Source organism: Trachypithecus francoisi, unplaced genomic scaffold (genome assembly GCF_009764315.1).
Source record: "Trachypithecus francoisi isolate TF-2019V2 unplaced genomic scaffold, Tfra_2.0 Lachesis_group8, whole genome shotgun sequence".
In the NCBI taxonomy this organism is placed as follows: Eukaryota; Metazoa; Chordata; class Mammalia; order Primates; family Cercopithecidae; genus Trachypithecus; species Trachypithecus francoisi.
In genome coordinates this window covers 7,648,441-7,660,709 of record NW_022681473.1, presented here as the reverse complement: position 1 = coordinate 7,660,709, position 12,269 = coordinate 7,648,441, and the positions used below count along the sequence as shown (strand labels likewise).

Sequence of the window (12,269 nt, the reverse complement as noted above, 5' to 3'; positions counted from 1 at the left end):
CCACCTTGACCCACCAAGAGTCCTGCCCTCCCTCCTCACCCGGGGACTGAGCATTCATACCACGCTGGGGGCCAGGACACATCTTTATTGCTGTTAGAAAAGGTTGGTTACAAGTTTCCTGGACGTGGAGGGGGACACTATCCCTAAATCCAAGGGAACCAGAAAATGTATAGTATCAAACAGAGGAAAGCGGAGGCAGGACAGAGCTAGGCTTAAAATCAGAACATTTTCTTCCCGCTCATTACCCGATCCCAGAGTTCTTGCCCCAGCTTCAACTGCCAAGATACCACCCTTCACCCCAAGATCCTCCTAAGCTACCACAATTCAACAAAGGTGCAGGTGCAGAACTTCAGGGTGGGAGTGGGGTGCAGGGAAGCAGGAGCTGTGCCCCAGCCCAGTGCCCTCTGCTCACCCTGAGGTACCCAGTGCCTGTCCCTCTGCCAGCTGTACCTCCCAGGGAGAGGCCTGGACACATGTCAGGCTGCGGCAGCGGCCACTCTGATCAGCACCAGGTCCTGAGCTGGGGGCCCCTCCTCAGTCCACCACCGCCGAGCTGGCCATGGTGTTCACACCACAGGCCCCAGACCCGCGATGCAAGTAGTAGTAACCCTGGGGGAGAGGGGGAGCTGGTGAGGGCACCAGGGTAGGATGGCAGCTGGGGGGCCAGAGGCCAAGCTGGCAAGACTCACCTTCTCGCCCCAGTCAGTGCCCCAGCTGTTCTTGATGGCCCAGAAGGGAATGTCAGAGCCTGGGGTGCAGTGCAGAGCGCAAGGATCAGGGCCCTTAATTCTCCAGGCAGAGCCTTAATCACTTTGCACCTTCAAATACTTGCACTGGGCCTACTGTATGACGAGGACTAGGAAAAGAACAGAAAGCAAGGGGCCCAACTGCCAGCCTCAGGGAGAAGCCCTGGCGCAGGGAGGAAGCACCCACCCACCCGCCTATTGCAGGTCATCAATATTTACCCTCCCACAGCTCAGCTTCCCTTCCACAGACAGGACAGATGATGCCCGCGTGGCCATGGCCCAGGCAGCGGGTAAGGACAGGGTTCCTAGGCATTCCCCCTATTTCCCCTCTAGAGAACCTGAGATGCTGTGGTCCCACCCCTGCCTGTGGCCTGGCTGGATGCAGGATAGGCAGCGGAACTCACGGTTGCCATAGCCCACAAGCAACACCGCATGGTCGATGAGCCAAGGGCTGCAGAGGGGCCGGAGAGGGCGGGAGATCCCATGGCGGTAAAACTAGAGGTGGAGAAGGAGTAGGGGATCAACTCCAAGATGAGGTCGGGGAGGTCAACAAGAGATGGGGCAGGGGCAGTGGGGCTAGGGCCTCACCTGCATGCCAAAGGCATTGATGGCCACGGAGATTGGGCCTCTCTTGGCCAGCCAGGCCGCCAGCTCTGAGATGGGAAGGGGTGGCATCAGTGGGCACCCAGGCCCTGGCCCCACCTTGCCTCAACCTCACCCCGCCCCTCACTCACTCTGCTCATTCTGGCTCAGCTCCACGGAGTCATTGATGTAGACCTTGGCCTTCTCTGCTGAGAAGTTGCAGGCCTGCACGTGGCCCCGGTAGCTGTAGTCGTCCTCTGTCTCCAGCCCTCCTGGGGAATGGTGTGGGTGAGTACAGAAGGGCAGGCTCCCATTTGCCATTCACAGCCAGAAGCGGACTAAGCCCCCTACACGAGGTTTCACATTCCTTGTCCACCCCAGGCCACAGGCCATCCCCTCTTGAGGAATGTCTTCATTCTAGAAATGACACATCTGAGGCTGGGAGAGATGGGGAGGAGGGACCAGTAGCCAGCAAGAAAAGTGGCAGAGACAGAACTCAGCTCCAACTTCTGACTCCTCACCAAGGGCTCGTCCCAGCAGTCTTTCACCCAGGCTGGAGTCTAGTGGTACAAACATGCCTCACTGCAGCCTCAACCTCCTGGGCTCAAGCGATCCTCCTGCCTCAGCCTCCCAAGTAGCTGAGACTATAGATGCAAGCCACCATGGCTGGCTAACGTCTTTAATTTTTTGTAGAGATGGGGTCATGCTATGTTGCCCAACCTGGTCCTGAACTTCTGGTCTTAAGTGATCTTCCCACGTTGGCCTCCCAAAGTGTTGGAATTACATGCATGAGCCACCACACCTGGCTGGGTCAGCATTAAGACTTCAACTTAGTTCTGTGTGACTCTCACGCTCACGTCTCCCCCCATCATAAAGTAACTTCTTACAGAGGGAGAAGTAGCTCCAGTTGCCCCTCCTGACCCCGTTAATGCATACCCAAATTCTTTATGGCCGAGTAGGCGTTGGAGGGCAAGCCGCCCATGCAGGCCTTGTCCATCTTGTCACAGTCCAAGAGCTCTAGGAGACAGAAGGCTGGTCCCAAGAAGCCCTCCTGAAGGGCTAGGCTGGGGACAGAGGGGTAGAGCGAGATGCTCACCCTGTTCAGAGAGGGAGAGTAGGGTCCCCTGGTTCAGAAACCACTGGCCCTCCACATTGCCTGTGACTGAGAAGGCCCAGCAGGAGCCACACATGCCCTACAAGAGATGGGTGGAGTCAGAGCTGGATCCCTTCACCAGCCCCAGTGCAGTGCCCATGTCCCACCCTTACTTCTAGGGGTCCAACCTGGTCCTTGACTTTTGTGACAGCCCCCTTACTCCTCCAGTCCCATTCAGGTGGGGCGAAGTCACCCACAGATTTGGCTGGCTTCATCTTGTTGCCAGGCTCTTCTCTCAGGAGGGGATTCAGGTAGATAGTGCGGAACTCCTCCTCTGCAGGCAAAGGTGGGCAGGGCATGGGGAGAAAAGTGTTCTAAGCCAGACCTGACCAGAGGCCTTGCAAGCAAGGTCCTATCTCTTCCTGGCTCCATGAGGACTCTGGCCACTATCCCTACCTGTGAGATCACTGAACTTGGTGACTCCATACTGAGCTGTGCCACGGTCCAAGGCCTGGATCTTCTGTGCTCGCACCATGTTATTGACAAAGACGGACAGGCGCCACCGGGCTTCTGAGGACCAAGGAGCAGAAAAGGAGGGGCTTGACCCCAGGCAGATAAAAGGAGGGGCAACTGGGGCTAGCAGGCAGGGGTTTCCCCGCGGAGCAGGTAGGGGTGGGGGCCAGACATGCAAGTGATGGAGTGGGAGGTGTGATCAACTTTTGGGGCCAAACTGCAGTGATGACTTCCCAGGTGCAAAAGCAGTAAATGGGGTCTAAAGGACACCACCCACAAGAGGTGGTGGGGAAAGGCCATGTTGTCAAGGACTCTCCAGCACAAAAAATCCGGCCTCTGCCCCACCCCACCCTGCCCAGAGTGATGGAGACGCATGGCTTTTTTTTTTTTTTTTTTTTTGAGACCGAGTTTTCACTCGTCACCCATGCTAGAGTGTAATGGCGCAATCTTGGCTCACTGCAACCTCCGCCTCCTGGGTTCAAGCGATTTTCCTGCCTCACCCTCCCGAGTAGCTGGTATACAGGCGTGCACCACCACGCCCAGCTAATTTTTGTACTTTTTTTTTGGTAGAGATGGGGTTTCACCATGTTGGCCAGGCTGGTCTTGAACTCCAGACCTCAGGTGATTTGCCCGCCTCGGCCTCCCAAAGTGCTGCAATTACAGACATGAGCCACCGCACCTGGCCAAAACCCATGGCTTCTGAGCGGGAAGATAAGGTGGGAGAAGGGACCAGGTACTCAGGGTGGCTGCCCAGTCTAGGAAGGCTTAGGGAGAACTCAGGAATTACGGGGTCCTTGAACAGGTGCACTACCTCTTGTCTTTCTCCTTCCCCACACCAAGGTGCCAAGTTGGGGGGAAAGTCCTGTTCTGATAGAAACAGGTACAGCAGGCCGGGCGCGGTGGCTCAAGCCTGTAATCCTAGCACTTTGGGAGGCCGAGACGGGCGGATCACGAGGTCAGGAGATCAAGACCATCCTGGCTAACACAGTGAAACCCCGTCTCTACTAAAAAAATACAAAAAACTAGCCGGGCGAGGTGGCGGGCGCCTGTAGTCCCAGCTACTTGGGAGGCTCAGGCAGGAGAATGGCGTGAACTCGGGAGGCGGAGCTTGCAGTGAGCTGAGATCCAGCCACTGCACTCCAGCCTGGCGACAGAGCGAGACTCCGTCTCAACCAAAAAAAAAAAAAAAAAAAAAAGAAACAGGTACAGCCAAGGCTGGGTCCTCACCTTCCTTTGACTCATATGTCCGGTTATACGTAATGACAAAGTTCTTGAAGATTGAAGCCATCTTCACAGGCAAGTCCTGGGTAGGTAGACCAGTCTTTAGGCTGACCAGGGAAACCCACTCCAGAGGGAAGGGAGGAGAAGGGCGATGAGGCAGTGGCTGGCTCCCCAAGCTATGGGCTCCTCACCTGGGGCAGGGGATCCTCATTCAACAGGGAAAGGACTGAGCTGAAGGTCTCATTTCTGCTGTCTGGATGGGGTTGGGACAGAGAAGAAATCATGGCTGAGCCCTGAGTGAAGGCTGACTTGGGCTCCCCAGCAGCCTTGGGCTCTCCCAGCACCTGGAACCTTGGTGTCCACCGGGCCACAGTCCTTCCGCAGCAGCACGTGTTTTCCAAGTTCATCCAGAACTTCGAAGCTGCAGAGCTGGAGGGAGAGGAAGAAGCTGCTCTGGGGGCCTGGATCTAGATCTGGATCTGGGGAGCAAGATCTGGGCAAGATGGAGCTGGAGGCTCCTCAGATGAGGGCAACCCCTAAGGCAATCACCCCATCACAGTGGACAGTGAGGCACGGCCTGCACCGGGACATCCTCCCCTTCAGAGCATCCTGGTTTCTGGCCCTCGGGGCCTGGGAACTGGCTCGAGGTGGGGCATCAGCTGCCTCAGATTCCTGCGTCTTGACCTGACTCGTCATAATCTAACTGCTGCCTTACTCAGCCTGGGGGCTGGGAATCCCAAGAGCCTCATCACTCACCAGGGTTTTCTTGGACGCGGGGAGCCGGCACACCGTGGTGTCCTTGCAGGGTGGCTCCTCCAGGGTCGCCTCCAGGGAGTACAGCGAACCTTGGCCCGCCTGTAGACAGGGGCAGGTGAGGCGGGCACGGTCGGCCCTTCACGGCGCCCACGGCCCCGCCCATGCGGTGCTGCCCGTTCCCCACCACCAGAGATCGGTTTGTCCAGCGGGCAGGCCCCATCCCAAGGTTAGGTCAAAGTTCCTATCTCTCGGACCCGGGCCTGGCGCCCTCGCCCCCGGCGCGTTCTCACCCGGCGGCCGCGGCCGCGCACAAGGCCCAGCACGGCCCGCGTCCCCGCAGCCCGGCCGCGATTGAACATGTCCAGCGCAAAGCGGGCGGGCGCCAGCAGCTCCGGGGACGGCGGCCCCCAGGCCTGAAAGCTGGCGGCTTGGGGCTGGGCGGGGGCGGCCACTGCGCCCAGGAGCAGCCCCAGCAACGACAGCAGCTGCAGCCAGGGCGCCATGGCGAGGGCAAAGCCGGCTGCCCGGACGCGCGGACCCAACAGACACGCCACCGACCGACCGGGTACAGACCCAACGGCAAGCCGGGCCTGAGTACTCCCTCCCGCGGGGCGACCGCGCGCCGACCAATGGGCGCTGGCTTGGGACGCCTGCGCGGTCTCTTGTTTACAGGAGGCACGTGGGGCGTGCGGGGTAGGGAGAGCGGGAGGCTGCTGGCCTGAGGCTAAAGCTAGTCAGTAACCTCTATCACGTGCGTGTTATAGGTTAGGCTTGTTATTTGATATGCCAGCTCCTTTTATTCGGAGTAGCAATCTCTGAAGTAGGTGCTATCCCCATCGTACAGTGGAGGAACCTAGGCTTGGAGAGATTAAATGGTGTGGCCGGGCTCTGTGACTCACGCCTGTAAATCCCAGCACTTTAAGAGGCCAAGGCGGGTGGATCACCTGAGGTCAGGAGTTGGAGACCAGCCTGGAACACGTGTTGAAACCCCGTCTCTACTAAAAACACAAAAATTAGCTGGGCGTGGTGGTGGGCACCTGTAGTCCCGAGCTACTCGGGAGGCTGAGGCAGGAGAATGGCATGAACCCGGAAGGCGGGGCTTGCAGTGAGCCGCGATCGTGCCACTGCACTCCAACCTGGCCAACAGCGAGACACCGTCTCAAAAACAAACAAACAAACAAACAAACAAAAAAGAAAAGATGGAGATCCACCAGCCTGACCAACATACTAAACCCCATCTCTATTCAAAATACAAAAATTAGCTGGGTGTGGTGGCAGGCACTTGTAATCCCAGCTACTCAGGAGGCTGAGGCGGGAGAATCACTTGAAACCACGAGGCGGAGGTTGCAGTGAGCCAAGTTCGCACCACTGCACTCCAGCCTGGGCGACAGAGCAAGACTCCGTCTCATAAATAAATAAGATGGAGACACAGCTGGGCGTGGAATCACTTGAGGTCAGGAGTTCGAGATCAGCCTGGCCAACAGGGTGAAACCTTGTCTCTACTAAAAATACAAAATTAGCGGGGCGCGGTGGCTCACGCTTGTAATTCCAGCACTTTGGGAGGCGGAGGCGGGCAGATCACGAGGTCAGGAGATGGAAACCATCCTGGCTAACACGGTGAAACCCTGTCTCTACTAAAAAATACAAAAAATTAGCTGGACATGGTGGTGGGCGCCTGTAGTCCCAGCTACTCCGGAGACTGAGGCAGGCGAATGGCGTGAACCCGAGAGGCGGAGCTTGCAGTGAGCCGAGATCACAGTACTGTACTCCAGCCCGGGCAGCAGAGCAAGACTCCGTCTCAAAAAAAAAAAAAAAAAAAAAAAAAAAAAAAGGAGACCCACTAGCCTGACCAACATACTGAAACCCCATCTCTATTCAAAATACAAACATTCGCTGGGTGTTGGCCCAGAGCGGTGGCTCACGCCTGTAATCCCTGCACTTTGGGAGGCTGGGGCAGGTGGATCACGAAGTCAGGAGATCGAGACCATCCTGGCTAACACGGTGAAACCCTGTCTCTACTAAAAATACAAAAAATTAGCTTGGCGTGGTGGCGGGTGCTTGTAGTCCCAGCTACTCTGCAGACTGAGGCAGGAGAATGGCGTGAACCCGGGAGGCGGAGCTTGCAGTGAGATCGAGCCACTGCACTCAAGCTTGGGCGACAGAGCAAGACTCCATCTCAAAAAAAAAAAAAAAAAATTGCTGGGTGTGGTGGCGGTTGCTTGGAATCCCAGCTACTCAGGAGGCTGAGACAGGAGAATTGCTTGAACCCAAGAGGCGCAAGTTTCAGTGAGCTGAGATCACACCATTGCACTCAAGCCTGGGCAACAAGAGCGAAACTTCATCTCAAAACAAAACAAAACAAAACAAAACAAAAAGCCGAGATGGAGACACTAACGCACATACAGGGTATGGGTTGGTGGTTGCTGGGAATCAGAACAGAGATAATGACCACTCAGGAGAAAGAAAGCAGGCTTGAAGGAGCAAAGAGCTGGAGGAGGTGAGGAGTGGTATATTAGTTAACTACTCCTGTGTAAAATACTACCACAAGCGTGCGCAGTGACTCGCGCCCGTAATTCCAGTATTTTGGGAGACCAAGGTGGGAGTATCGCTTGAGCCCAGGAGTTTGAGACCAGCCTGGGCAACATGGCAAAACCCCCTCTGTACAAAAAATACAAAAAGTAGCCAGGCATGATGGCATGCACCTGTAGTCCGAGCTACTCAGGAGGCTGAGGCAGGAGGATCACTAGAGCCTGTGAGGTCGAGGCTGCAGTAAGCCATGATTGCACCGCTGAGCTCCAGCCTGGGAGATAGAGTGAGATCCTATTAAAAAAAAAAAAAAAAGAACCAACCAACCAACAACAACAACAACAAAAACTATTACCCACAAAATTAGTGGCTTAAAACAACGCATGGCCAGGCACGATGGCTCATGCCTGTAATCCCAGCACTTTGGGAGGCCGAGGTAGGTGGATTGCTTGAGCTCATGAGTTCAAGACCAGCCTGGGCAACAGTGAAACCCCATCTCTACAAAAAAATGCAAAAATTAGCCAGGTGTGGTGGTATGTGCCTGTGGCCCCAGCTACTCAGGAGGCTGAGGTAGGAGGATGGCTCAAACCCAGGAGGCAGAGCTTGCAGTGAGCTGAGATTGAGATCGAACCACTGTACTCCAGCCTGGCGGATAGAGCCAGACCTTGCCTCAAAAAAAAAAAAAAAAAAAAAAAATTTCTTACATCTGTCTCAGTGGGTCAGGAGTCGGCTTACTTGGGTCCTCTGCAGGGCAACACTCAGAGCTGGCCAGGCCTGCAGTCTCCTCTGAGGCTCAGGTGGGGAAAGAGTATGTGTAGCATTCAGCCCCTGTGGCTACCAGACTGTGGTCCTCAGTCATTTGCAAGCAAGGCTGCCCTCAGTTCCTTGACACGTGAGCCCCCCAGCAAGGACACTTGCTTGCTGAAAGCCAGAAAGGGAGAGAGAGGCTACCACAATCTTTTCTCTTTTTTTTTTTTTTCGAGATGGAGTCTTCCTCTGTCTCCCAGGCTGGAGTAAAATGGTGTGATCTCCACTAATGGCAGCCTCCACCTCCCAAGTTCAAGCAATTCTCCTGCCTCAGCCTCCCAAGTAGCTGGGAGTATAGGCACATTCCACCACGCCTGCCTAATTTTTTGTATGTTTAGTAGAGATGGGGTTTCACCATGCTGGCCAGGCTGGTCTCAAACTTCTGACCTCGTGATCCGCCCACCTCTATCTCCCAAAATGCTGGGATTACAGGCATGAGCCACCGTGCCTGGCCCCACAATCTTATATAACATAATCACATCCACGTAATCACATAGATCCACCACCTCTGTTCTATCCTATTGGTTAGATGTAAGTCACAGTCCCACCCACACTTAAGGAGAGGGAATTACACCAGGGTGTGAATATTAGGAGGTGCGAATCACAGCAGCTGTCTTAGTGCCTGTCTACCACAGGCATTCCCCAGAAGAGTACCTAGTACACACAAATATTAACAGCAGCAATAATAATGGCTAATGTTTTATGTGCACTCATTACCTGTGAGGCACTCAGAGTCCTCGGCATGTGTGTTATCAGCTCATGTAACCCCATACAGCCCTGTGAGATAGTTGTGATGCACGTGAGGAAATAAAAGCAAAAGGAGATTCAGTAATTTGTCCAGAAATTGGTGAATGCTGGAAGTAGAGTTTGAATCCAGTTCTTTTTTTTTTTTTTTTTTTTTGAGACAGGCTCTCACTCTGTTGCCCTGGCTAGAGTCCAGTGGCACCATCTCAGCTCACTGTAGCCTCCACCTCCCAGGTTTAAGTGATTCTCCTGCCTCAGCCTCCTGAGTAGCCGGGATTACAGGCATGTGCCACCATACTCAGCTAATTTTTGTATTTTTAGTAGAGATGGGGTTTCACAATATTGGCTAGGCTGTTCTCGAATTCCTGACCTCAAGTGATCCTCCCGTCTTGGCCTCCCAAAGTGCTGGGATTACAGGCATGAGCCAGCGCCCCTGGCTAACTTAGATGAATATCCAGTTTATAAGACCTATAAAGACTCGCTTCTCAAACTGGCCTCTACAGACCCCTGAGTGCATGGAAGCGTGCCATTGAAAGCCAGAGGACAGACAGGGCACTGTTTCTCCAAGTACACCCAATGGACTGAATAAATCAGTCACCCAGTCACCAGGGAGTAGTTGACAATGCATAATCTACACATCTGTTTCGGTAGGCCTAGATCAGGAGCTTAGAATATGCTGGGGAAGCTTAGGAACACCTGTTTGAAAAGTCTGCAGCAGGCTGTAGTGGTGGCTTATACCTGCAATCCCAGCACTTTGGGAGGCTGAGGTGAGTGGATCACTTGAGGTCAGGAGTTCAAGATCAGCCTGGCCAACATTGCAAAACCCCGTCTCTACTAAAAATACAAAAATTAGCTGGTGTGGTGGTAGGCACCTGTAATCCCAGCTACTCGGGAGTCTAAGGCAGGAGAATCACTTGAACCCAGGAGGCAGAGGTTGCAGTGGCCAAGACTGTGTCACTGCACTCCAGCCTGGGAGACCGAGCAAGATTTTGTCTCAAAAAGAAAAAAAAAAGAAAAAAACAAAGTTGCCAGGCATGGCGGTGGGCGCCCCTAGTCCCAGCTACTCGGGAGGCTGAGGCAGGAGGATCGCTTGAGTCCACAAGTCCAACCTAGGCAACACAGAGAAATCTGCATCTCTGTTAAATAAAACATTTAAAAAGAGGGTAAAATCACAGCCTTTGGAGTCAGACTGACCAGCCTGGGTTCTAACTATGGTTCTGCCTCTTCGAATTGACTATGTGACCATGAGCAAGTTACTTTGTTTTTGGAACCTTTTTGTAGAAATAGGAAGAGCACCTGGCCTGATCAGGCTCTTCTGATCTTTTTTTTTTTTTTGAGACGGCGTCTCACTCTGTCACCCAGGCTGGAGTGCAGTGGCCGGATCTCAGCTCACTGCAAGCTCCGCCTCCCGGGTTTACGCCATTCTCCTGCCTCAGCCTCCGGAGTAGCTGGGACTACAGGTGACCGCCACCTCGCCCGGCTAGTTTTTTGTATTTTTTAGTAGAGAGGGGGTTTCACCGTGTTAGCCAGGATGGTCTCGATATCCTGACCTCGTGATCCGCCCGTCTCGACCTCCCAAAGTGCTGGGATTACAGGCTTGAGCCACCGCGCCCGGCCGAGGGTCTGGTTTCTGAGGGTGCAACTGGAGTCGGTGGTCCACGGCGGTCATGACTTTCGACACACGGTGGCGCTGTTGAGGCTTGGTCCTGTGCATTCCAAGAGCCCTGGAAGAAGTTGCAGAGTTCTCACCTCCCACGCAGCCACTGCACTCCGAAGCACAACGAGTGAGTCAGGGAGGCAGGGCCAGAAAGGAGTTTGGCATCACTGGATAAAAATCAGCCTTAATTTACATCCCCTACGTGCGGCTAAATGTTAAAATGGAGAGATCTGGGCCCTAGGCCTCACACCACCTACATAGCATCAACGCCTGGATGTCAAACTTAGCCAGAGCTGCGTATTGTTTTCATCCTCACCCGTCCTCAGGAATCTCCCATCCCAGCATATGGCATCACTATTCCCCCAGCTCTTCAGTTCAGAGAACTGGAAGTGTCATTGATTCTTCCCTTGCCTTCATGCCGCACGTCTAGCCCATCTCCAAGTGCCGTGGAATCTGTCCACTTCTCCCCATTCCCACAGCCGCTCCTTATGACCAAGCCCTCACCATTGCTTGCCTGACTGAATCCACTCCTGCGTCCAATAAGCTCCTCTGCAGGCCACAGCTGGAGGGACCTCCTTAAACATAAACCGTCCGGGCACAGTGGCTCACGCCTGTAATCCCAGCACTTTGGGAGGTCGAGGCAGGTGGATCACCTGAGGTCAGGAGTTCAAGACCAGCCTGGCCAACATGGTGAAACCCGATCCCTACGAAAAATACAAAAATTAACTGGGCATGGTGGCACACACCTGTAATCCCAACTACTGGGGAGGCTGAGGCAGGAGAATTGCTTGAACCCAGGAAGCAGAGGTTGTAGTGAGGGGAGATCCTGCCACTCCACTCCAGCCTGAACAACAGAGCAAAATTCTGACTCAAAAACAACAACAACAACAACTGCCAGGCGTGATGACTTATGCCTGAAATCCCAGCACTTTGGGAGGCCGAGGCAGGCAGATCATGAGGTCAGGAGTTTGAAACCAGCCTGGCCAACATAGTGAAACCTTTCTCTATTAAAAATACAAAAAATTGGCCGGACGTGGTGGCTCAAGCCTGTAATCCCAGCACTTTGGGAAGCCGGGATGGGCAGATCACGAGGTCAGGAGATCGAGACCATCCTGGTGAATACAGTGAAACCCCGTCTCTACTAAAAAAATACAAAAAACTAGCCAGGCGAGGTGGCGGGTGCCTGTAGTCCCAGCTACTCGGGAGGCTGAGGCAGGAGAATGGCGTAAACCCGGGAGGCGGAGCTTGCAGTGAGCTGAGATCTGGCCACTGCACTCCAGCCTGGGCAACAGAGCGAGACTCTGTCTCAAAAAAAAAAAAAACAAAAAACAAAAAATTAGCTGGGCGTGGTGGTGGGCGCCTGTAATCCTGGCTACTTGGGAGGCTGAGGCAGGAGAATTGCTTGAAGCCGGGAGACAGAAGTTGCAGTGAGCTGAGATCATGCCACTGCACTCCAGCCTGGGCGACAGAGCAAGACTCCATCTCAAAAAAAATAATAATAATAAAATTACAATATCATATTACTTAAGATGGGATAAAGGTGAATTTGATCAGGTATGATAAGGTTGGGGCTCCCAAGAGGGACTAAGGTCAACAAGGGTGAAAAAATGGCATGACTTGGCCC

At 54.1% G+C, this 12,269-nt stretch overlaps 1 protein-coding gene across 1 annotated transcript; it reads right to left on the bottom strand.

Annotated features, from left to right (window-relative positions):
- Positions 1-67: 67 nt before the first annotated feature.
- Positions 68-5,534, bottom strand: CTSF (cathepsin F). Its single transcript, XM_033205699.1, is given in 14 exon segments — positions 68-609; positions 690-748; positions 1,151-1,241; positions 1,335-1,399; positions 1,481-1,600; positions 2,265-2,345; positions 2,425-2,521; positions 2,610-2,755; positions 2,878-2,991; positions 4,162-4,237; positions 4,347-4,496; positions 4,498-4,584; positions 4,912-5,010; positions 5,202-5,534. Coding segments are annotated over 14 exon segments (1,473 nt in total). The 5' UTR covers positions 5,415-5,534; the 3' UTR covers positions 68-534.
- Positions 5,535-12,269: the final 6,735 nt, after the last annotated feature.